We start from the raw sequence: 27571 nt of genomic DNA on the forward strand, positions 1-27571 counted from the left end.
CACATTTTAGCTTTACTAACTGCCCGGACACAGAAGCCCAAACATAAAGAAGAGACGTTTGTCAAAATCGAGGTATGAACGTTATGTAGTTGTTTTTTCTGGTTGATTGTTCTATCAACTTCTAGTTACGGCGAGATGGGAACTCATACTCGTAGGAAAACTCCTGAACTACAAATAAAGGATATGAGTGAGGTGGGTGGATGAGATCAAGAATCTTGAATAAACTGTGTGAAAACTACCAGCTGGTGGAATGAAAGACAGAAATCAGGGCACAAGTGAAAAGCAACTGAAGTGGATCAAAAAGACATTTGGAAAGTTTGGGGGAGAAAAAAAAGAGTTGACTTTTAAAGAAAAGTTGCATGGCAGACGGGTGTAAGCCACATCATTTGACACCTGTCAAATGCTTTCATGGGATGAGCAACTTTGGCGTTGCTGTCATTTCACAACCAAACTTGTGAGATGCAGAAAATATCACTAGAGACAGATTCTGGAAGGTTTTTTTTTTTTTTAAATTATATTCTGTATCATGTGAAGTCTTTCAGGCACAGTATTTATTTTACTATATAAAGCAATGGGAGATGATGATATCTGCCCCCCATTTAAAAATAAAAAAATACAGATCCCTTCCAATTCATGTGCATAATCGTGATAATAGTTACGTTGATCACTGTAGGACAAACAACCCCGGCTGCTTATCTCAGCTGTCAATATGTGTCCACACCTATTTACTCTCAAGTTATCGGCGCTTCTTTGCAGTCAGTCAGTGCTGTTGTTGCCACTATTAGCTGTGGACACTGTGGGTCACTTTTAAAGCCAGTCTCACAGTGGCTTCATCGGGAGTTTAAATTTCTGGCATTTTTGTGGTGGCATCATTTTCTGCCTCAAAATAAATAAATCAATTAATTTAAAGAAGAAGAAGAAGAAACTTAGTGTCACTCAGGACAAAAAAAATGGTAGTTCAACAGTTTTACACTACCACCACCAGCCTATCATAGCTGTGTCCAACAAGAATCCTTCTATTATTACTTGTTTTGGCTGGAGTGTCACATCAGTACATTACATACAGCTTCATCTCTTTTGTAGTTCATTTTTAGGGCTTTTTCTCACTTTTATAAGACCTGAGCCGCTGGACTTGGCCTTGTGGCACGTGGTCGCCTGCTTAACCACTGAGTGAAACCAGTGCCATAATTGGCACCTCTAAAAATCACCATTACAAAAAGTCAAATGACAAACCAAAACAAGAAACACACTAAATAAAAATATAGGAAGCCCATCCTTCAGCTAACGTGGTGTAAATCATGACTGTGAGTATATATTTTGGGCATTAACAGAGATGAGATATGCAACAAGTTGGTCATGTCCTCTGTGCTCGGTCTATGTTAATGCTTTGACAATTACAAAACAACTGTTACAGTATTAATAGCAGCCAGCAACGCTGAGGTCCCCGTGGGACTACTGGAGTGCTGTGGACCTGCCATTAAGCAGATTAAATACTATAATAAAAATGATAGTAGGTCTATTGTCTATACTTGTCTCCTCTCACAGCTGTTATCCAGCTGACAGCTTTACAGTAAATTCATTTTTTTAATTACACTCAAATTCCAATTGAAATTTGATTTAGCTGAAAACGCTGTAATTGTTGCTACAGCGTTTTTTAAATGGATTGATTAAAAAGGAAGCTCTGATTACACCTACAGGAGCTGCTCACACACAGAAACCCGGGCCATGAAGCCCCCCGTGCACATTTTCTGTGCTGACACTCACAGAATCAGAAACCCTTTAAACAGAGAGCCGGTCTGGAGTTTCAGTACTGGGGTAACTGGGATCTAACAGCTGTATTAGCCTGTCATGGCCTTAATAATTCTATTTAGAGCAAACTTGGATTTGAGCCACAGTAAAAACACAAAATCCGTTAACACAATACTTTAACCATAATGATGAGCTGGGCATAGTTTCAGTACACTATTTCACACTTTAGCCTTCCCACACTGCAAACCAGCTCCTCCTCTAATGGAGTGTTTGACAAAATCAGAGACACTGCTGCCTGCTCTGTTCTCGCGCTCTCTTAGGCTTTCCACAAGTGTACGTGAAACAATGAGGAGTTCCCCAGAGCCATCCCACTGAATACAGTGTTCTTTTAGAAATACTTTTCCTGACTTGGCCCTTCAAACTGAAGTCATGTGCCAGCACACATTAACATGTTAAATGACTTATTTCCAGTTTTTCTGAAGCTTTATTTATTTATTATTAAGAAAAACATTTTTGGGGGGGAAATAGTACTCAGGTCCCCTGATACAGAACGCTCACATGCTGTTTTGTGCAACTCCTTGTTTCTCTGAATTTTCAGTAATGGGGGCGTAGAGTGCAAAGACCCACAGGAACACAATAATTGCTACATTAATGGGAAAAATAGCAAGTTGAAATGAACTTGAAATTGCCTTTAATCTTTCCTGGCTGTGCATGTCTCAGTCCACCTTTCAAACTGAAGGATGTTTGGCGCTAACATTAGTCTGCTGCTACCAAAAAGAAGAACAACTTAAGAGTCCTAATGGAAGGAGTTCTGACAAGCAAATGCTGCGAAGATTCTGGAGAGCACTTTAGTAAATGGCATTCATTGTGCCTACACTCGAAATAGAGACATATGGAGAGTCTTATGTCAGGATATAGCTCAGAAAAACTTGCTGAGTAATGCTACTTAGAGCTAAGAAGTCTGCCTGTTTTGACAGAGTTTCTTTCAGCCTTTGTTAGTGAGCTGCTAAGAAAGTATTACGAAGCGGCTCTGAAAGAAAAAAAAATGCTAATGTATTTGCAAGTGTAGCATCAGCTTAAAGCTTGATGCTGTTCAGTTCATGATGGCCCCAGAGCTGGATGTGCTGGGAGAAGCAAAAAGTAAATAAAAGAAAAAAAAAGAAAAATCAATCAAAAGGGGAAACTGGAAGAAATATGAATCGTTGCAATGAAAAAACCAAAACAAAAACACAGTGACTTTAAATTAAATATATAAAAATAAATCAGTCCAATAGTAGTATACAGAATTACAGCTGATTTTTACACTGTGTTTAGGGTTAAAGAAGAGATTAGTTATGTAAGCAGAATTTAGATTAAAGGTAAGGTTTAAAAAAAAAACGATGTCAGTGTCATAAATCCTTCCTGGAGTAATGAAAACACAGTCCTCTGTGTGTGTGTGTGTGTGTGTGTGTGTGTGTGTGTAGATATGTGTGTGTGTGTGTACGAGAGACGGGGAGAGGAACAGGAGGGCGAAAGATAACAGATGTACCCCCTGTTTCTAATCAGAGTCTGATGTTCAAGGTCAGGCTCGCCGTGTGCAGGTAACAGTGTTTACACTGATTGCTACTACTCATGTATGGGTTGTGCGCAAGTGTGTGAGTATGCGTGCGGACAGGAGATGAGAGCGGGTCGCGTGTGTGATGGGGCGTGTTTAGAAAAAGAAACTGTAATTAGTGTGGTTGCTTAATTAGAGCTCCACTGAGAGAGATCAGACTGACCAGACTGAAACAACAGATTAGACAGCAACAGGAGGGGTGGGAAAGAGAAATGGAGAAAAGATAAAGGGAGGATGAGACAGAATAAGGATGTAATGTGACGTTTTGCTCAAATAATTATAAAAAGAGAAAGCAAACAGCACTGCGGGAAATCTTTTTTTTTCCTCTAAGCATTACCGGAAATGCAAAGACAGAAAAAAACTGTCAAAAGAGGAAAGAAGACAGAGGTGAAGACCTTCCCCAAAGATTTCCATAAAGTGAGACGTCACCCATCCAACGCTGGCAGGAACAAACAGTTTAACCAGAGCGACAAAAGAACAAACAGTGTTTGCATTTTATGAGAATTCAACTGAATAAATAAGTCTATAAAGGGCAGGTTTGTCTGTTGAGATAAGTAAACATAGGTTTGCTCAATATGGTGACGCTGGAGTTCATAGCTGTTACGAATGGCCATGCGCCAAGACAATGTGGAAAAGTGTTCATGCGTGTTGTTCTTCTCACTTTCATTTTCTTAATGTAAACTATGTGCTCAGATTGAATAAACACTGTTACAAATACATTAAGGAATACAAACTACATCTAGAAGAAATCTTATGTATCCAACAAATACAGCGGAACAATAATGTTATGTGATCTTCAGAGACTAGTTCCCTGATTTATGACAATCCAAAGGGCAAAAGACAAACGCTAACAGTCAAACCTGAGTACTGAGTATTTCTTCTTCAGTCACCTTTCTCACTCATGATGTGCTAATACAGCGATCCTGGTCCGTGAGTCTTTGGTACCGGGAGAGTTGAGGCTCGGGCGTGAAATGTATGTTTTTGCTGTTTTTTGTCCGGTTTTTAGAGTTATTTTTTTAATTGTTTTTATCGTTAACTCTGTTTGCCTGGGCCTTTCCCATGTGTTATGAATAAATCTTCGTTTTTCGGTACCGGTACTTATTTTGTCGTATTTATCTGCAAAACCTTAATGGCCGGTTTGTGAAAATATTGTTGGACATAAACCGGTCCATGGTGCAAAAAAGGTTGGGGACCACTGTGTTAACAGACCTCTCTGCACTGAATCATATCTGTTATTAACCTCTGTCTCTCTTCCACAGCATGTCTTTATCCTGTCTTCCTTCTCTCACCCCAACCAGTCGCAGCAGATGGCCCCGCCCCTCCCTGAGCCTGGTTCTGCCAGAGGTTTCTTCCTGTTTAAGGGAGTTTTTCCTTCCCACTGTCGCCAAAGTGCTTGCTCATAGGGGGTCGTATGATTGTTGGGTTTTTCTCTGTATGTATTATTGTAGGGTCTACCTTACAATATTAAGTGTCTTGAGGCAGCTGTTGTTGTGATTTGGCGCTGTATAAATACAATCTATCCATCCATCCATCCTTTTGAAAATCCAAATGCAAAATAAAGCCAAACTTGTCTTGTGTCCTTGTGCTATCTAGTGTAAACACTGTTAAACACATATGCTATCTGTGAAAGGCAACACTCGCCTCTCCATCATCAAAACACTAAAAGATGGAAGATCTGTTTGGGAAAAATGGTGTTCCAAGGTGCAGCGAGGCTGTTCTGGCGACATGTGCAACGTGAAGATTTCACATGCTGCCAGAACAGCAGCTGTCTTCATTAGTATTTCAAAGTATTTGGAAAAGGAAAATGAGCAAGCTCATAACACATTTGAGAGTGCAAATAAGCAGCACATGGAAAGACAAAAATAAAGCTCCACTAATTAAATTACAAAGGAAGGCCCTGAATTTGAAATTAATCAAATGAATGTCACACAGAAGATAAAGAAACTGAAGACTGGAGATTTGAACGAAGGAATGGAAGTTTTAAAAAAAAGAGAAAAAAACATAAAGATGTACGATACATAACAGTCAGTGCAGCTCAATCTGGGGCAGCTGCATAAATGTGCACATGTGAACTCTGCACTGCTACAGCAATGAGATGATCTCCATATCATTGTGCTGTACATGCCCTCATTATCCCTGGTAATAAATAAATCACTACAGGATTTTTACCATTGCGGAAAAGGCCTGAAGACACATGGGCCTCAATAATGGATGATGCCAAGTCTTCTGGACAGCAGATCAGTGGATTAAAAAGATAATACGTATGTGCACTTGTTGATTGGAAGGCCAGGAGCAGCTAAAGGATAGCTTAAGAGTGATAGCCTTCTAATTAACTTCATTATCTGGCTGTGCATCGCTAATGGGGCATGTGCAACTGATTAATACGTAGGTTGCAGAAAGAGGTAAGGTAGAAACGAGATAAGGACGCAGTGAAAAAAGAAAGGAAGGAAAAGATTGATTTTTTAAGACAACAGTAGAAGAAAGAATCCACAGGAGTGAGACAGATGTTTTAAAAAAGAATACAAGGTGGACAGTAGCATGGAAATGAGATGAAAGACGAATGATTTTGGTGAGAAAGGAGACGAGAAGATTTCAGGAAGAGGAAAAGAAAAGCAGAATAATAGAGATGGACTGAAAAAAAAGAGGAGAGACTGGATGGGATGTCAAAGAAGGAAAGCGAGATATGTAAGGAAGGCATAAAAGAGCAAGAAAAAAGAGCAAAAGGGATTTTACCTTGAGAGTCATCTCCCCAACAAAGATGGCAGTAAAGATGTAGTTGGAAATGGTAAGAAACAGTCTTTCCTGTAACAAAAGGGGCACAAAAAATCAAGGAAAAACTGTTTGATTTATTAGAAAAGAAGAGAATGATTAACAGAGACAAAGCAGAGGTGGCAGATTAAAGCCAGAAAAAGCCGTTTCAGAAATGATGACTTTGGCTTGAGTGAGAAGCTTTTAAGAAGGACACGAGTGAATCAGTGTTTGTCACTGATCGCATTAGTCAGGGTTTTGTTAAAATTCCATCAAAATGAAATGCCAAACGAGTAAGAGTTGCTGTGCTTTAATTCGAATGCTTTAATTTCTCTTGATCACTTTCCTTGTAAAGGGCTCACTGTTCAATAATTTGGTTTTGCTTAATTATAGGAAAGTGGCTTGAGGCCAGAATGCAGTAAGAACTTAAAGTAAGTGCGATTCTGATACTGATTTTCCTTTATTTAAATACCTGCTTGTTGTCAACGAAGGAGTGAAAGGTATTTTTACCTGGATGGTAACAATTCCCCTGCTTTATTTGTATGTTCATTTGCTCTTTGTAAGCGAGCAGTCTCTAATTTTTATGACAGTTTCATTTCAATGAAGAGAGACAGAATATCACCAAAAAAAATGATAAAAAGCCCCACATTCATAAGGTTATACATCCCTATGGTGAAGCACGGAGGAGGAATCATTATGCTTTGGGGCTGTTTTTCTGATAAGGGTACAAAATGACATCACTGCACTGAGGGTCCAAGTGCCATAAAATCCTGGATGAGAACTGCCTGCTCTCAGCCACAACATTAAAGATAGACGTAGATAGGTCTTCCAGCATGACAAAAAAAAAATACCACCCCAGCAACACAGAAGTAGCACGTTAAGGTCAAAAACCTAAATGATTTAGAGAGTTGTGTAAAGAGGAGTGGGCCATCCTGAGATGCGTGCAAATCTGGTGACCAACTACAAGAAATGTGTTGCTGCCATGCTTGCTAACAAGGGTCACTCCACCAAACACAAGGCATGTTTTGCTTGGGGATCAAATACTTATTTCACTCAATAACATGCAAATCGTTTTAGAGTTTCTATGTAATGTATCTTTTTCTGCATTTCTGGTTGATCTATCTCTCTCCATTAACATGAAACAACCACATGTACATATAAATCTACAGACACACACATACACAGCATGATTCTTGCTCTGTTTAGTACATGTTAAATAGTAGTATTTTGAAATATCCACCATGAATTCAAAGCGATTCATCTTACCAGGCTACCTTGAAGAATCTTTGGCCTCTCCAGAGCCACGGTGATGCAATTGAGGAATATGAAGGCCAGCACCACGTAGTCAAAGAGTTTATGGGCAATAATAGATTGGCAGAGCAGTCTGAACCTAACAAAAGGAAAGCAAGAGTGACATGACAGAACATAGAAGATATGCAAACGGGAAAAGGTAACAGATTTTCTCCAGTAGTTTGTGTTCCTTGGTTAACATATGCCATATATAAGAAGTCCCAAAGGAAATTATTTTATGAGTGAAAGAAAACATAATTTTATCTTTTGGCAGTATTTTGTGTGATGCAAATCTAGCAAGAGGACTCATCGATGACACAATTTCATCACATTGAAATCATGTTTTTTTTTTTTCATTGGTCAACATCTTAACCCTCATATGAAGCTGCAAAGTTCCTTCCAACTACTAAGGATCTTATTAACCAGTGTAGGTTATTTTTTATGTATATATATTAGCGTGAATGAAACTTGAATAAAGAACAAAGTAAAAAAAATGTTTGGCCTCATGATCTGGGAGAAAATACCAGGAGTTACCAGAATTTATAGTAGTTATTTAGCACTAGTTCACTTGTTTACTTTTTCCTTGTTATATCTTCAGTATCTTGAGTCCTAGCAGTTGTTTAAATAGCCTGACCAGTATTCAGGGAACTTGCACATTTGTTTGACAAGTGTTTGCATGACAAAAAGGGTACAGGAAGGGTGCCGGGTTGTCAAACTGTCAGCTATAGAACCAGTAAAGAAAACATGCAGGTCCAGAGTGAAGCCCTCACACACCCAATCTCACTTCATCTGCATGCTCTGATGGGAACTGAATACACCTACTGCGGCACTCGCTCTCTTGGCGAGGAGATCGATGTGCTAATCTGAATGCTTTTCCTCAAGACCTGGCAACTCTGTCTCTTTATCTATTGATTCAAATCTGGCAACTCTGTCCCCCCGATATTGATCATCACCAGCGGCTGTGTTGGCGTAAGCACGTACCCTACCTGAGACACAACTTTTAATGTTGGTTTCTTTCTCCTTTAGTATGTTTGCCTCTATTGGTTGTTAGAGTGAACACAAATGATCTTTACAACACATATGCACTCACACACATACACACGCTTACACGCTCCCACACGGACATATGCAAAGTCATCCAAACACATGTACAACCAAGCAACAAGACTTTACCGGCGATACGGTCTGACGCCATCCTCACACACATACACATACATAGTCTTTGCTTGACAGATGGCACCTGCCAGGATGCCAAAACACAGCCCTGGGGCCCGGCTTCCCTTAAGTGGCTATCAGCACGCAGGGAATCGAGTGAGTGAGCGAGTGGAAGACTGAGTGATTTTTCTTTCATGTTGCTTTCAGGGAAGTTTCTACCGGCAATGAATTGAATTCTGACGGAAAACACAGCACAGACTACCGCTCTGTCTTCAGAAAAAAAAATGCTTTAGGAGGAGAATAACGCAGCGACATCACTTTAACAAGCTATTTGTGAAACCAGAAACCAGGAGTTTTCTCTGTGGAAACAACAGTCTGGCTATGCATCTTGTTGTTCTTCCACATTATCCAGCTAGAGCTGAAAACATTCGCAGACGTTTATTTTTCAGGGCCATTGGTCTTGCTTGATGAGCCTTTTTTCCCACACCCTCTTTGTCTCCATAGAGCCTTGGTAAAACCACTTTGCCGGAGCAAACAATTACAAGTATTGGCACATTAAGAGACATGCTTGTCTCTTTGTATGCCTCTCGCTAAAAGGTTGTACATTTCAAAGCCCACATACAGAATGTTTTGAATTATACAGTCATTTAAAGAAGTTCATTCTGGGAGATTTCTTTTCTCAGTTTAAATATAAAAAACTGAAAAAAACACGTCATCAGGACAGTGTTGGATCTGCGTGACCGACACTGGTTTGGCAGCACATGCAAACAACCCTGTCATTAGATTTGAATTTGCACCTAAATCTGTGTTGCACTCACTTATTCTGAGGGGAGAACATGTAGACTGACCACTCCTCTCTGGTTTCACACCAGTCTGGCTTATACACCTCCATCATCTTCTGGATACGGAAGCACAAACTCTTGATTGGAGAGGAGGGAAAACACAGAAGAAGAATTAGCATTGATTTCTCTATATTATTAGAATACTGATACTTTTCTGGTCAGAATATATGCCTTATTCTATCAAGAATATCAACCAAGGTAGAATACATGAATTACTATTCTCCGAGATGGCTTCAGTGTGTTTGTAGACAAAGCAACAGTAAGTGCAAAGTCACTGCTGCCACAAATTCCTGCACCAAATCCTAAAATAATGATGATTTATGTCTTGTTTTGGTTTTCAGTATAATCAGGGCATTTTGGGAAAACCTCTATTTATATAAAGAATCTCTATTTATCGACCACAAGCAGCATCACTGAGCAAAGCCCCGAAGGCCCTCTCTTATTTCACTGCAGAAACAACAACAACAAACACACACTCGTCTCCTTCGTTTCTCATCTCTGCTATATATCGAATACCTGACGCCTTCTGCTCCACCTATAGCATTACCAAAATATAGTGGCACCGTATTAGCTTAAAGTTTGTGTAAACTATGCAGCAAACGTTGAAGTTAGATGGTTAAACTGCTAATGATGGGTTCAGCACCATGAACTGCTGTTGCTAAGGTTTCTGAACTTGACCCATCCACTAACATGACAATGCTATAAATACTGGAGCACAACAGAAGTTGGAAAAAAGTTACTATAGTCACTCTCAAGTAACTATACCTCATATCATTACAGTCTACAGTTTGCTATTTAGCTAGATCTTTCTTGCACCAACAACCATACATCTTCCCTAATGCCTGGATTTCTGAGTAATATTGAGATAAAGAAGAATTAAGGAAGTTTCTTTGGTTATTTCTGTTTATCAATACATGTCTGTGAAGGTTCTCAGTCATCCAGGTCATCGTAGTCAAAGGAGTTTGCAAAGAAAAGCGTCTGGACTTCTTTGAGTTGCTTGAAGACGTTTCACCTCTCATCCGAGAAGCTTCTTCAGTTCTAAGGTCAAATGGCCGAGAGTCCCAGATTTAACCCAGTGGGAGTATCCCCCCAAGGAGGGACAAAGGACCCCCTGGTGATCCTCAAATCACATGCGCCAAGGTGTGAAAGTGGGTGTGGGACCTAATCAGCCAGGGTTTCGGGTGAGCCCATTGTGAAACCTGGCCCCATCCTATCATGTGATTTCCAAATCACATGATAAGTGTGTTTCCAAATCACATGATAAGGGTGGGGCCAGGTTTCACAATGGGCTCACCCGAAACCCTGGCTAATTAGGTCCCACACCCACTTTCACACCTTGGCGCATGTGATTTGAGGATCACCAGGGGGTCCTTTGTCCCTCCTTGGGGGGATACTCCCACTGGGTTTAAATCTGGGACTCTCGGCCATTTGACCTTAGAACTGAAGAAGCTTCTCGGATAAGAGGTGAAACGTCTTCAAGCAACTCAAAGAAGTCCAGACGCTTTTCTTTGCAAACTCCTTTGACTGTTTATCAATACAGCTATAACAAGGACCTGCTGCTTATCATTGAAAATCGATCACAGTAAATGAACCACTGCGCTTCAGAGAGCTGGTAGTAAACCACTTACATAGTCTGTTTCTTCATCAAGGTCTGTTCTGTCCTTGCGTGCATTGACTTGAGGGAAAACCTCAACCATAAGCTGAGTGTGGGGACCTGGTGCCTTGCCATTACAGTCCCGGTGATCCACTCCTAAACCACTGCCGGCCACAGACCCTCCTGTAATGGAGCCCCCTGCTCCAGACCCACTCCTTTTGCCAGCGTCTGGGTGGATGGGAGGAAGGCCTGGTGGCTGTCCACCTGCCCGAAACAATTCAGGGAGTTCGAGGGAAAGAGCCCGCCGATCTCTCCTTGCGGCAAAATGCCTGGAGAGGAAAAATGGGGGTGGAGGTGGATGATGAGGGGGCAGAGGATGATGGGAGTGGGCTGGGTGGGAAAGAAGGGACTCCTGCTCTGGTGCATAGGTGTAGGAGTGGGGCGAGCGGGTGCTGTGCAAGCGGAGGCTCCCTCCCACTGGAGGTAATCCGCTGAACCCATAGCTCCTTCGACCTAGGCTGTTTGAGCTAGACCTGCAGAGCACAAGTGATTAAAGGTACAATTAAAAGGTCATACATATTCATGAACGGTTTGTAAAATGTCAGTAGAGCTGTATCAACAGAAGGCGATCAATACTGTTTTATGTGCTAAGCATTCAGACTCGAAGCTAATAGGAAAATAAAATAACATCAAAGGTCTGAGGTAATTACGGCTTAATGGTTCTGGAAGTTCATTAAGGCAACAGCTGGAATCAGTGGTTGCAGTTGAATTTAACTGTGTACCTGCGACTCCATCCAGACTGCAGAGGGAACGGACGCCCCCAGTTGTGGTAGTTGGAACTGCGACCGTGGCGCTAGAACAGAAACGCAGCAGTTCAGAGAAGTTTCGGATCCACTGAATGTCTCTCAGTGAGGTATCAAAGACCCAAACACCCAAAATTAGCAATGACAAATAAAAACTAAGTCCTAAAAAAATTATTCACTCCTAGAATTTCGTATTTTTAATTCAATGGATGATTGTATCACCTCTGGAGTGATAGACGTTTTTTCTACAATGACTTTTTCGGCACTTAGAGTATTCCAGCGAGAGACTAATGTCACTAAAACACTGGTTAAAAGGAAAATGGAACGGAAACAAGAGTGCGGCTGCTAGTGTATGTCAATTATCCACCAATTAAACAACAAATATAAAACAGCTGAACAAACGAAGTATAAATTGGGCATTTTCAAAATAGGATTGCAGTGCACTGCAGGTTGTCATCTACTTTAATATACAAACCCCAGAGTGCCAGTTCCACTTAAAGGAACACCAACAGTTTTTTTTGTTTCCGCATGTCTAATCCTCTGAGCCTGATGGTTCTAATTATATGTTTTACCCTCAGAAATGTACATGTTGCCAATCAAAACCTGAGCCAGAGAATCTATGCATCGTCCTCTAAATAAACTGTAGCGAAGCATGAAAGCTAAATGTTAAGTAACACTTGGAGCTGCACTGCAGATCGCCCAAGAGGAACAGCGAGTGACAGACAACAGCTGCTGCCTTCACTTGCAAGCATGTTGTAGCAGCTACAACTTTCTGCGATGTACATCTGATCTAAAGGTCACTGGCTATAGATAGTTGTCATCAAAGCAAACAAATAACCACATGAACAATACATTTATATTCCACACATTAGATTACACACATCTATTGCACAGTTAAACAACATGCAACATTAGAGTGATGAATTTCCATCACAGCCGACAAACACGTCATCTCATAGTCTAAGTGTAATTTCATGGGGGAAAAAAATAGATAAAAAGTGGTTCCTCACAAAACTTCAACCAAAAACACAAAATTTATACACAGCTCTCTCGAACGCTTATTAGTTGAGTGATGTAACCGGTGCCTACTGATATCAATAAACCTGGAGTGCTCTGAGAGAAGAGGAGGAGACTTCACAGTGAAGTGGATCTCGCACACCCACCGTGTTTAACATCGTAACCTCTGCGGTTGCTAAACCACAGACTTTCATCTCACATGTTTTCACTGCCCTCTTTTTTTTATTACTGAATCATCCTTCCTGTTTGTCTCCATCACCATCTCTCTCTCTGTTCCGTCTTTTTTCCTCCCCTCTACTTCTCCCTGTCGCCTTTTTTCCCTTCTTTCTCCCACAGTTTCTCTGCGGATGAACAGAAGAAGGGAACAGTCAATTAATAGAAGTTGCCATGGCAACTGTATGCCGAGCCAGCCCTTGTAGAACTGTTTCAGTTTTTCTTCAGTTCTGGTTCAGTGGACACAACAATATTGGAATTCCTGCTGTGGATTTATGTATACTATACATATTACTGAATGTTTACTGTATGGTGCAAATAAATTGTCATTTATTAGCAATAATTGCAAGCTTTTTTCTATGTCACCCATAAATAAGTAGCAAAAGAGTGCTATGAAATATAATTCTAAGATGCCATATAATAATATTTGCACAAATGTGCCTACTGCATGAGGTGTGGTCATAAAGTCTGCTTGCAGCATGGATGCTATTATTATTGGTGCTTCAGATACATCAGGTCAAGAGTGCAAGCAGGAGCATGCACACTGGTTTATTGACTTTCAAGGGGTTGTGCACAGTGAATTCAATTCATTTCAATTCAGTTCAATTTTATCGATATAGAGCCAATTCACAGCAGCGGTTGTCTCGAGGCACTTTATATTGTCTCTCCTGAGGCTGCTCGGGTGGTGAGGGGGAAAGGGATGAGAAGAAACAAAAAGGGAACATAGAGACACCCTGAAAAATAAACAGGACAAAACTAGTGCTGCAAAAGAAAGGAAATGCTCAGTGTAATCATGGGAAGCAGCATGACTAAGGGTCACCTGATCCAGCCCTAACTGTGACCTGTTAGAAAGGTTATTGTTTCTAATGCCTTTTCAACATTTAAGCACTCCGTGCTGAGTCTCCTGTTGTGCTCAGTCATTTGAGGATGAACATTTGGCAAAAAATGAGCCCAGCTATGGCGTGTGCCCCCTGCTAACAGCACACTGACATCGTTCATCATGTGCCCAGATTTAGATCCTTTCAACTTCCAGAAATGAAATTAAAGTTGAAAAGTCGCTATTTTGACACACTAGAGTTCTTTTACCTCTTTTTAATTTCTTGCTCTTCACCAAAAGAGGTCAAATCCAATACACGGTGGGCCACATTTGTTAAGTTTGCAGACACTACTTCACCGACCGACCACAGTATGAGGACTCAGGGCTGTGTGTCGGGCAGGGTCGTCTGCAGTACGGGGGCCCCACAGGGAACGGTTCTGGCTCCGTTCCTCTTCACCATCTACACTGCAGACTTCTCCCACAACTCCACCCAGTGCTTCCTGCAGAAGTTCTCTGTTGACTCTGCAATAGTCGGCCTCATCACTGATGGGGACGACAAGGAGTACAGAGGACTGACTCAGGACTTTGTGGACTGGTGCCAGCTGAACTACCTCCAGATCAACACCAGTAAAACCAAGGAGCTGGTGGTAGACTTCCGCAGGCACAAGCATCCTCCACTGCAACCACTGAACATCCAAGGTATGGACATTGAGGCTGTGGACAGCTACAGGTACCTTGGTGTTCATCTGAACAACAAACTGGACTGGACTCATAATTCAGACGCCCTCTACAGGAAAGGGCAGAGCAGGCTGTCGTTTGGAGTGGAGGGCCCACTCCTGAAGACCTTCTATGACTCTGTGGTGGCCTCAGCCATCTTTTATGGTGTGGTCTGCTGGGGCGGCAGCATCTCTGCTGGGGACAGGAAGAGACTGAACAGGCTGATCCGAAGGGCCAGCTCTGTTCTAGGATGCCCTCTGGACCCAGTGGAGGTGGTGAGTGACAGGAGAATGGTGGCTAAGCTGTCATCCCTGATGGACAACATCTCCCACCCCATGCAGGAGACTGTGACAGCACTGAGCAGCTCCTTCAGTGGCAGGCTGCGGCACCCACGGTGCGGGACGGAGAGACTTCGCAGGTCTTTCCTCCCCACTGCTGTCAGACTCCACAACAAAGACTTCAACTGATCTAACACACATGTCCAATGACACTAAGTGCAATAAACTTTTTCTGAAAAAGTTGTATTTTTTACTCAGTTGTGTAAAGCATTTGCATTCTATTTTTATCCTATTGTATATTTTATTCTATTTATTCTACTGTATATAGTATTTTATTTTATTTTATTCTTTACAGTTGTGTACAGTATTCTTATTTCTATTCTATTCTATTCTTATTGTATTCTAATTTTGCTATATAACTTTTGCACTGTCCACTTCCTGCTGTGACAAAACAAATTTCCCACGTGTGGGACTAATAAAGGTTATCTTATCTTATCTTATCTTAAAACAGGCACTGCGTCTCTTCGGAGTAGTGATGACCCTGCAGTGGGGGATTTCACAGAGTGGGTAAGCTGTCCTTCTTGGACACAAATGCATCAAAAACTAAAGAGATGGCATTTGTACAGCAGTGTAAACACCTTTCCACCTTTTGAGCTTCAGGTGGATGCTGTCTAAAGAAAAGCCGACCAACACATGTACTTTTCTTGCAAGCTTCGTGGTTGTTATGTCGGCAGAACCTCTGAGTTTGTTTTATTCTCATTTTTTAGATTCTGGTTGGTCAGGCGGTACAAGTCACTAAACCTCAAAACCAAGAATGGACGTGAGGATGTGACCCTGAGTGACCTTCCTCTCTTGTGTAAGGTTAGGACTTTGAAGGCCCAGTCACTCCCAGCCAACCCTCATCCAAGTAGTTCAAGTTAGTCTCATTTGGCTCAGCTGCCGTTATTCTTTTAAATAAATAATTGTTTATAATGGTGCTACTTTATTCTGGACTTCTTATTTAGTGTGTTCTTAGTGGTACAATTATTATGTTTTTATTGTTTGCTTGATGCTTTTGTGGTTTCTGCTGACCGTACAAAAAATTGCCCTTCAGGGTTAATTAAGATCAATTATCCTTGATCCTTGAACTGCTCAGAAAAGGACTTAAGATCAATCTAAAAATAGCATCCACACTCGATGGGCACACTTGGATGACATCAGTTAGTCATAATAAATGCAATAATATCAACAATACTGTCTTTTGCTGCAGGATTATTTTTTCTGCTTCATAAAGTACACATTTTGACATGATTGATACCAGAAGTTTTGGTAGATGTGATGTTTTTAATTAAAATTAATTTGGTTTCCTAAGGCTCAGAAAAGTTTTTAATTGTAATGGTTAATTTTATTAACTTACATAACCAACCCAGTTTTTTATTAGCGGCGAGTGGAGTGTTAACATGTGCATCATACTTACAGATGGGTGATTCATGTTAAACATGACATGTGAAATGCAAACAGAGAGCCTAACATCACTAGTACATGGTAATGAAATACTGAACATTAGATCTATGAAAATGAAGGGAAGTGGAATTTGTAATAATCTTTTTAAAAACATGTAAATGCTGTTAATCGCTGAATGAATGATGACGGTCATACAAAGTTTCATTCACACTGGTTCACCTGTTAAGGAGGAAATAAGGTACATCCACAATACAGTTATTATACAGGGTGAACCGAGACATCTCAGTATTATTATATTATATAATATTATATTATAGTCAGTATTTTAACATATATTACAAGCATCTGTGTCCATAACCTGACATAATGAAATACATTTCAAATGAATTGAATTACACATTCACTGTGATGGATTGGATATTTTGGACCAGTTTAAAATCTGTAAACAGACATCGTCGACGCTAAATATAAACTTGAAACCAAGGGCTTCTGCTAAAGAGGAAAACATATTTGTCATTGTATAAAGCTGCAAACAGCTCATAGAGTCATAACAGGAATGGTTGAAAAGTGCTCGGAGGCAACGTAAACCATAAAGTACACATGATTTGTTGTGAATGGGCTGAGAAGTTGTGTTTACGTGTGTGCACAACCGTCTGTGGTATGACAGTGTGATAAAGTACCAGCGAGAGGGAGCGTCTCTCCAGGCTGCTCTTGCCCAAGCTCATAACGCTGCTCTTTCTAGACTCCATGGTGAAGCTCCGCCTCTCCGAGGAGGAGTAGGATCCCCTGGGTGCTGACAGGGCACCCAGCTCCAGGTGGCCGTTTGGTGTCAGGGTGCAGATTCTCGGGTCTACAATGGAAAATAGCAGATGGGTTAAAAGTGTTGTGATAGCAATCCAAACTTCCCTCAGTCATAGTTTAATGCCTGACTGCTGAGACGTGAGAAGCTGTTCTCATATATTTACTACACTTTCAGTTGATTTCTGGGGTTCAGTCATAAGACTGCAATTTTTTTCTCATGGCCCACACATTTCTTTTCAAGCTGTCTCTGGGTGCCTTACATTTACTATATTTCCATTTGAAAACCTCCAGGGATGGAGAGACATAACAAAAACAAAATAATAAAGAAAAAATGGAGAGTAAAAGCCAATCTTATGAGTGTCTGGAGATAGCCTAAATTAATTTCATTCATTTCCCTACAAGGCAACATGAGGCACTGGTACTACTGCGACGGCTGTAACCAACAAGCTGAACTCAGTTCTGCTCAATATTAATTTGATCTCTTTATAAACTGTTTCAAATAGGCTCTAATCTTTGCTCCACCCCTGTCCTAAATAAGTTAGCAAATCAGAAACCTTATTCTATCAACACTCTTAAGTTGGTTATGGGTGATATAGGGGTGGTTTTGGAGGCATATTCATATTCAATTTGCAGGTGCACAGCTGGGTTAAAAATGAAGGCCAAGCCTGAAGATAAGTGTGGGAATTTCTACTGAGTAGCTATCTACTGGCACCTGCACATTTAGCTAGGTCTCCTGTCTGCTGTGATCCCAAAGCAAAATTGTCATGAAAACGGCTGTGTGCAGGCAGGAGAGGACCCAGAAGCAGACTCATGGAAATGGGACGTGACTCAAAAACGGCTTTATTTACAGAAGGGGAAACAAACAATACAAAACTAAACTGGGAAAAACTAGTTAGCTAAACACTCGAAAAACACACAGAGAATTCCACACAAACAGGAGAGACGAGGCGACACGGAACTGAGGGAGACTCTGACATAAATACACAGAAAACTAACGAGGACCGTAGGAGCACACAGGGAACACAGCCAACACGAATAATGATAATAATGAGACAGAGGAAGAGCAACACAACATGACGGACACAGACGGAGACTATCAAAATAAAACAGGAAGTACACAGAGACGTAGACTGGAGAGAGAGAGAGAACATGAGGAGCACGAGGGAGAGAGGCAGACATGACAGGCTGGGGAAAACAAGATGGCACAAGAACTCACACAGCCATATAAACGCAGACACCCAGGGGGAGACACAGAAGGCAACAACACAGGGGGAAATCTAAAACACAACACTGGACAGAATAATGTAGGAAACCTAGAATAATCCTTAACATAATGCAAAAAATGACAACAAACAAAGGAAACATAAATGGCTGAGCCAAAATGACCCAGGACCATGACAAAAATAATCTTTAGTGGTTGATGACGGCGGCTCAGTTGTTAGCACTGCTCCGGAGCTTTTGTTTCCCTGTGATGGAAAACTATCTCATGTCTTTTTATAAACCCTCTTTAGTGACATTTATGAATCATTGGAGCCTATGACAGTGGTACACTGACCTTTTAAAGAGTGTTTTTGTCTTGTCTCGATGTTTTTAAGGTGTTTTTAACCAAAGATAAAAATTCTGCAATTGTGCACTTTAGTTGTTTTCTTTGGTCTCAGAGGTCTTTTTGTGTTGCTGCATTCGTTTTTTTAAGAATAAACCAGATTGTTGATTTGGCCACTCCTGAAGTTTCTGCTGTCTCTCTGATAGGTTTGTTGGAGCCTTTACCATTAAATAAGGGCCCAGGTCAGTTGTACTTGCGTCTTGGGACTTCACACTTAAGAGTTGCAGTGACCTTTTGAACATAAAATACCTATACTTTCTCCTATTTGATATTTTAGTTTTCATAATTATCATATTGTCTTTTAAAATATACTCATTTCATTCTCGATTGTTAATGAATTTAAGAGTTTTCAAGAGTTATATGGATTCATAAGAACTAGGGCTGCCACGATTAGTCAACTAGTCACAATTATGTCGACTATCAAAATCGTCGACGACTAATTTAATAGTCGACGCGTCGTTTGAAGCTTTGTAAGATCACATAAGACGCAGGAGTAAGCAGTAGGATTTGAGAGTGTAATAACGGACTGAAACAGAAGATGGCAGCACTGCATGTACAAGGATGCCAGCTGCCATTAAAGGCAAAAGAAGAAGAAGAAGCTGTGTCCCAGAATTCATAGCACGGCCCAGCACGGCCCTGCTCAGTTTTCAACAATGGTGGCAGCTAGTTAGTTTTAATATTACTCTTATTATTCTTTCTGGGTCACAAAATAAACGTTTAACATGCTTTCAGGCCAGAATGTAGCTGTGTAAACTTCAAATATCTGCTCAGTTTATCAAGACACCACATATTTTCAAAAGCGCTCCGACGTTTTCGAAGACGTCTGTTACCCACCAGCTCGATAGCTAGCCGGGGTTCAAGGCTCACTAGAGCCAGTGAGAACACCGGACTCCCGGCAAATCGTTTTCAAACCCACCGCCGTCTTTCACTACTCAGGTTAAACATGATATATAAGTCACTTAGATAACTTAAAACTGTTATTGTTTGGCTTTTTTTTAGTATTTTATTTGTTCCTGGGTACATCGGTTTGGCTGAGATTAAAGTTATAGTTTTACACAGCTGAATAAACGTCAAGCAGACAACTGATTATCAGAAGTGTGAGATGCTCGAGAATATACTCCGGTGTCCTGTTATATTTTAGATAGCAAGGAGCAGACGGCTGAGTTTATTAAACTTCACCGAAACAATCTGCAGATTTCATTAAAATTTAATAAACTATCATCTTGTCTTTATTTTTAGTTAGCACATACCTTAAACACTTAAAACTGTAAGCTAATGATAGTTATTTAAGAGCAGATGCATGCTGGTGCAATAAGCTGTACGTTTTACGTCCAATGGATGCATGATCTGATTAGTCGACTAATCACAAAAATAATCGGTGACTAGTCGACTATCAAAATAATCGTTTGTGGCAGCCCTAATAAGAACTAAGTGGATGGATGGACAGACAGGGACAGACAAACAGGAAACACATGCTTAGGAAAACTTGATGTACCCATGCGAACATGCTGAAGCCAAACAAAGAAAAAGTATACCTCTATCCTGTCTGAATAGACAGAGTTAACCTTGCATTTTTCCCATCTATGAAGACGGAGTCTACAAGCTTCCCTTTTTGCTTACACTGTAGCGCAGAGACCAGATCGTCCGTGCAGCCGTAGCCCACTTAGATGGTATAGAAGCGATCCTCCAGCCTCTGAACTCAAATTTAATCCTCTCTGAACTGCATTGTTTGTTGGGTCTGTTGAGGAAGTCTGTACTGCTTCAACACTTTTACTGTGTGTGTATAGACAGAGCCCATTCATCTTTGTCGACTACTCTATTCTCTGAATTTTTACAAGTTTTTAAGCTTTTGGCAAACGCTTCCGTCTTGGTTTGAGTTGAGCACGTTTAGACTCCCTTTGGATAAGCCTCAGTGAAAAACAAAGAGCTAAAATCTGATGAGCAGGCAGATTCTCGAGCATGTTGTTCCATTTTGAGATGAATGATACAGTATGTGAATTGAGGTATTAGCGTTAAATCCTTAAAAATAAACATTTTTAACAAAACCAAACATTCTGACCTCATGAATGTCGATCTTATTCCAGGCCTTTTTTAGCTTAGCGGTACTAATAAGATGGGAGCTGAGTGTATCAGAAAGTTTGGATGTTACCCTTACCAGACAACTTGATGGAATCGCGTTTTTCACTCTCGTCAAAGTTGGAGGAGGAGTGATCGTCATCTGAATATGAACGATTTGCATCGCCCTGTAGATAAAAAAACAGACAGGACTCGTGGTCTAAAAGATTTTTGTCACAGACTTTTTTTTCAGATTTTGTCATACGCCGGACCTTTAATCTCCAGGGAAAGACAGTGCTACCTCACTACAGCTATCAGACGTATTTAAACACACTGTCAGACAATCTTCCTCAAGGATAAGTCTGTAAAACCCTCAAAGTACTGACACACTGCTGCAGGAGCCCTCTCAGACTTGGTTAAGACCAATGGGATTTCCCCTACAGTCTTCACTGAGGGAGTAAATTGGCTCAATAATCCCTAGTGTGTCGCAGTAGTAGACCCAGAACAGATGAGTGGAGGAAGGGGAGAGAGCTGGAGGAGAAAAGGCCGAGAGCGAGAGAAAGGAGAGAATAAAAGGCAGGAAGAGAGACAGACCGAATGACTGATGGCAGGGTTTTGTTTTGGCATTTCAGAAAGATCAATCAAGAGCCGCGTGATTTGTGTCAATGTTTCCCTCCCAACTCACACATCATAGCTACATGCCATGAATATGGTAATGCTTTGATCTGTGTATGAAAACTCAACTGGGTTACTCAACCACACTACAATTTTCCAATGATATCATCTGACATCGTTTGACAGCTGAGGGCAGATTGACAGCATCACTTTTGCAGTGTTTTCCACTGAGAGGGATGGCTTCAGAAATTCTGCTGTATTTAATTATTATTATGGGACCAATACTATAATATATATCATCACTCTTTCTTTCTACAGCAGAAAACAGATTTTAAACTTGATTTTTGTTGGATTTTCATTTCTTTTACTATATTTAGATCCTCATGTTCTCAAACCTCAAGTTTGCTCACCTACAAACAAATGAACAGTCTGAATTTTCACTGTTGTTTGGTTTTAATGAAAAGAGAGAGAATATCAACCAAAGGTCTAGACATTTGTCACTGAGTGAAATACGTATTTGATCCCCTACAACCAAGCCAGAATTCTCATTTCAATTCAGTTTTATTTATAATTCTGGCTCCCTCTTTAGCTGTGTGTCCATGTGGCACACGTATTACAATCAAGTAATCATTAATCAATGAATTACAGACACTCCTGATCTCAACTTATTATGTGTATAAAGCACAGCTGTCCACAGAAATATTTTCTTCCATTCTAGCCTCTCCTCCACCATGGGTAAGACCACAGAGCTGTCAAAGGACGTCGGGGACAAAATTGTGGAGCTGCACCAGGCTGGAAGAAGCCTGGTGAGAAGCTGACAGCTGCTGGTACGATTAGTCAGAAATGGAAGAAATATAAAATGACCATCAGCCTTCCTCAGTCTGGAGCTTGATGCAAGAGCTGCCTCACAGGTTAAGGATAATCACGAGAAAGGTGGTGAATCGGCCCAAAACTACACGTGAGGAGCTTCTTAATGATCCGAAGGCAGCTTGGACCACGGTGCACCGTGAGTGATTGAAATCTTGAAGCGCCTGAAAGGTCGCCCTGCTCAAGAAGCCACATGTACAGGGTAGAAAGTGCTTTGGTCAGATGAAACCAAGATTGAGCTCTTTGGCATAAACTTGACCCGCCATTTTCAGAGGAAGAAAAATGCTGAGAATGACATAAAGAAGGCCTACCCCACAGTCAAGCACAGAGGTGAAAATTATGCTTTGGGGATGATATGGATACAGGACAACTTCACCGTATTGAGGGGCCAATCGATGGGGCCATGTACTATAAAGTCTTGGATGAGAACCTCCTTCCCTCCCTCTGCTCTCCTTTCTTCCATCCTGAAGATGGATCATTGATTGGTCTTCCAACATGACGATAACCCAAAACATACAGCCAAGGCAACAAAGGAGAAGCACATTAAGGTCAGTGCACAGCCTCCAGACATCAGTCCTATAGAAAATCTGTGAAGGGAGCTGAATCTTCGAGTTGCCAAGACTCACCCAACAAAACTAAAGGGACAAAAACTCTCCCGAGATGTGAGAAAATCTTGTGAAAAATTATAAGAATCATCGTATTCCTGTGGTTACCAACGAGGGTTTCTCCATCAAGCGCCAAGTCATCTTTTGGATCAAAGATTTATTTCACTCAGTGGTGTGTAAATCAATGTAAAACTTTTATGTAATGTGTATTTTCTGGATTTTTGATTGATATTTGGTCTCTTTCCATTAAAATGAACCTACCAAAAAAAAATACAGATTGTTCATTTCTTTATCAGAGTGTCAAATATTTGTTTCCCCCACTGTACATCATTTCACTTCCTGCTTGTACTGTGATAACAGTTTGACATTCAAAAGAAGTATTGCAGGAAATATGTTTTTTATGGATTTAATGGCTTTGTTGTTGATAGAAGTTGCCATATTTAGTGCACAAAGCAAATACTCTGAACATTATGTGTGGAACATTTGTCTGTCCTCGCCTGACTGATGATACAGTCAACTTTAAAACTGTATATATGAGGTTTTATACATCTATGTAAAGAAGCTAGCATGTAAAGCCCCTCTGCTGAGTTTATTATGTAACAGGAAATGATAAAAGATGATGCAGCATAATATCCATATTGCACTTGAGGCACATTAGATTGTAGGTCACCCGAGTTTTGGCAGCTCAATACACAGTCATTGCAGCTGTATGCATAAAACGGAAAAATAAGACTTAAAGGACAAAAATACATTTTGAGCTGTGTTCAAATGCAAGCAATACATTACATAAGTTACATGGACTGTGCAGACAGTCTGATTTAAATAGAATTTAATCCATTATGTCAAATGCCATAAGATGGATGGCTGAAAAACAGTTGAAATGTTGACCGTTTAGACATGTTGGAAACATGTAAATCTGCTCCATTCAGTGATTATGGAAATCAACAAAGGGCAACAGCTCGGTTTAATTTAGCTGTGAAGGTCTTTGCCAAAGGTTAACGTCTTCAGTTTGAGAGACAGACTGATATCAGTGGACCACACAAGAGATCATTATGCAGGGAGTGCAAGCATGGGGTCAAGGTACATAGAGAGAAAGTGCCAAAGTTTGAAAATGTATCTAAATCACAGGCGGCAATAAATGTTTTTAGGAGACAGCAAACAGCTTACGAGGCCGTGCTTTTTACGATATTAGAATTGTGGCACTTATTTGGTGGATGTTTTCAAATATCTGTGAGCTAAGTGCTCCTCCATCAATTTATATGATTATTCCATTGAGTCATGGTATAATTTGGACTTATTTAAACTAATTAAATTATTGCCAGACACAATCATGTTCATTTATTGAGTTTCTCTGGTGGCCGTTAGAGGCCAATACAACAATAATAATTTGAAATATTTCACTACTGATGAACACAGAATTGGATTAATAATTTTAGATGAGTAACAATTAAAAGATTAACAAGCTTACATCATGCAGTTTGAAATGTGGCAGCAGTCAGCATTGGGTTTACCTACACCCCTTACCTCCGCCTGAAAGCCTTCAACCAGGATGGCGACCAGCAGGTTGAAGAGGACGTAGTTTCCAAATGTCATGAGGGCCACAAAGTACAGAGCAGCAAGCGGTGAGGTCGCTGCCATACCATTGTACAAAACTGCGTTCCAGTCCTCCTGGGTCAGAATCTTTGAGGTTTGCACAGACAGACGTAGGAGGTTAGTAACACAAAAAGGACCTACTTATTGTTAAAGGCTAAAAGACTCGAGTCATGCTAGAGTAAAAATAGGACTGCAACATCCTTGTGACCAATAAAAAAATTTGGCTGGTTGGTTAAACAGAATTTTTTCACTTTTACTGACCAACTGGAAGTAGTTACAGTGACCAGCTGGTTGGCCAGAGGTTGAGGATGCAGCACCCTTAACCCTCTCACGCATAGTAGTCACTACAGTGGACAGCTATTCCACTGAAGGCTGTTTTCTTGTATTTGTGTCAGTGTTGATGGTATACTTGCACATAAACCACTACATTGGACACTGATGTGTCACTCCATACCCTGCCACCCACTGGTCAGCCAGCGTTGTCCACCTAAGTGGACATGTAAAAAACTCTTTGAAAAGTACGTTTAAAAAATGAAGTTAAAAAATCATGCCTATGGTTTTTTCATGCCTAAAGATGAATAAAAAAATCCCGACTGAGGTTGTCATAACTCATGGATGAAAGGGTTAAGCTATGGGTGACCACTTTGGGTTGCAAGGTGATTGCACTGGATCCCCATGTGCAACCAATTTTAGTCAGTCACCACTGCATCTCTTTGACGGAGTCAACTCAACTGGTTGCTAACTTTGCCAACAGCAAGAAACTGCTTCCCAGCAGCAACTACGTCACTATTTGTAGAAAAATTTCAGAGTTTCTGTTTCAAGTCTATCAGGTTCTGGCTGTACTCTGAATTTAAAACATTGATGTGACTGTTTCAATGTGAATTTTTGTGTAAGCAGACAGAAAAATGTTTGTGATTTGCTTGGATTTGTCACAGTTAACTGATGAATTATCACAAAGTGATGGCAGGTAATTGCCAACCTGACCCTGTTTAAAGACCCTGGTGTGATTGTAGTTTGAGGCATGTTGTGCTCATATAAAGAGAAGTGCAGATTGGAAACTAAGATAGGTTGAATACCTGAAAAACAGTGACAATGGCCCACAGCAAGGAATCAAAGTTCTTCCTGTCTGGTACTGTGTCTCCAGTCTCCGTCTTAAGACTGAATTTGCATCCAAAAATGTGCATCCCAAGGATACTGCAATACAATATACCACACAACAAACACTGGATCATCTGATGTACCTGACTAATAATTAAATGTAGATCTTTGTTAAATCTATTGAAGCACGATACAAATACAGTCGTCTTTTTTAGAATCACACACAAAGAAGCTTTGGATAATTAAGCTGTATCTGTATCCTAACAGTTCCTAACTGTGTAAATTCTGTTTTATTTATTTATTTATTTTTAAGTGTCATCATTTGTTTTGTACTGTGTGACTTTCCTAGCTGAAATAAATTAGATGGCTGTAAATGCCTGAGTGCTGTTGGACGCTGGGGAATGGCTACATGAGATTTAATCCGCTCCAGTGACCATGTAAAATGAAAAGTACCAAACTAAACATTCACCACCAGTCTCGAACTTTTCATGCAGTAACATTTCTGAATAAAAAAAGCATTTACGTTGCCATTATGGGTATTAAACGTGGCGTTAAATTTAGCTGTTAAAAATCTAACCAACAGAAAAATGAAGTTGTCTGATTACTTTTTTTTTTTAAACACTGTATGTAAAATAACATTTAATTTAACAATTATTTCCTTTTACGTTAACCCTGTGTATGAGTCTGAACAGACACACAAGGGATTTTTTAAAGCACACTGAGATCTCAGGGTCATTTTCCTTCACACATTACAAAACAAAATTTCAGGAATGTGAGTGGCATGTAAGTCTGAAAACGATATAAATAAAGACAACAAATACTGTGTACACTGAACACCCACTAAAGGACCTATTAACTCTCAAAGCAGTTCTGTGACAGTGCTTGAGCATCACAAAGTCTATGCTTGTTAAAATCTAACCAGATCATCAAGGGTCTGCTTGTTATTTTGTACCCAGGGTTAATAGCTGCTGTGGAATGTTGTGACCTTCTGTGCTACAATGGTTGCTGGTAAGCAGCTGTGCAGATCTAAAGCCAATACGTGCCACACCATGAAAGTAGAGGGTGAAACAGAGATCTGTCTCACAGTACTGTTCCTGACACCAACTAAAAACACAGTTGAAAGAAACGGATCAAACGAGCCGTTTACATTCTTCTTCTTTTATTCTGATCACAAAGTGTGTACACCTTACCTAAAGATGAAGATGAAGAGCATTAGTAACATGCAGAAGGTGGCCACGTTGTCCATGGTCTTCATCAGGACCACCAGCTGTCTCCTGAGAGCTGGCATGAACCTCACCAGTTTCAGCACCCTCAGCAGCCTGAAGGTCCTCAAAACAGACAAACCACCGTCCGACTGGCCGATAATCTCACATACACTGAGGGACGAAGCACAAAAATACTGCTAAATGTCCATTTTAACATAGACATAAAAAAAACACTTGCACACGTACTGCGAGTCTATGAGGACGAAGAATAATTGTTTTGTTTTGTGTTTTGCTCATTTCTTGCAAACACGTTTTGGCTATGGTTGCGACTACACCTGCCCTGCGTGAGATGACCATATGATGAATATCCACTCTCACGGACATCACACACAGCAAAGAGTAGAAAAAAACGTCTGAAACATTTTGGCTCATGGGAACTAAAGACTAAAGAAATGGGAACATATTTTATGCCTAAAAAACCAATTTCAAACTGCTTCTTCGCTCTGTTGTCCATCGTGTGCACACAGCCCTGGTTCATCACTTGCATTAGGTGCCTTATTTTAAAGCATGAATGATTCAAAGGTCAGTGTTAAGTGGCTTAACAAAATTCCTCTGAAAATAGTCAAGTGCAAGGACTGCATTGAAAATCAATGAGAAAGCAGCCATTGTCAACACACACTAGCACTGGACTGTAACACATTCAAAAGGTTTATCTTAGCTGGTTGCACACAAGGACTCAACACAACACATCTTTGCTATTGTATTTGCACTACTGCACTATTGCACATAGGCTTGATTTATTTTATATCCCCTGGAGTGTCCTTTCATCTTTTCATAATTCTCCTTCTATGCTAGACTGAGAGAGAAAC

General features: G+C 40.5%; 1 protein-coding gene across 1 annotated transcript in view; it reads right to left on the reverse strand.

Moving 5' to 3' along the window:
* The window catches only part of LOC106096648 (voltage-dependent T-type calcium channel subunit alpha-1I), a 252424-nt gene that overhangs the window by 51332 nt on the left and 173521 nt on the right, over positions 1-27571 (reverse strand). Inside the window, 10 exon segments of the mRNA XM_025908200.1 lie at positions 6077-6145; positions 7358-7481; positions 9355-9455; positions 11007-11505; positions 11755-11825; positions 16941-17110; positions 20820-20907; positions 24331-24486; positions 25476-25593; positions 26688-26873. Coding sequence (XP_025763985.1) covers positions 6077-6145; positions 7358-7481; positions 9355-9455; positions 11007-11505; positions 11755-11825; positions 16941-17110; positions 20820-20907; positions 24331-24486; positions 25476-25593; positions 26688-26873 — 1582 coding nt within the window.

Source organism: Oreochromis niloticus, linkage group LG6 (genome assembly GCF_001858045.2).
Source record: "Oreochromis niloticus isolate F11D_XX linkage group LG6, O_niloticus_UMD_NMBU, whole genome shotgun sequence".
NCBI lineage: Eukaryota > Metazoa > Chordata > Actinopteri > Cichliformes > Cichlidae > Oreochromis > Oreochromis niloticus.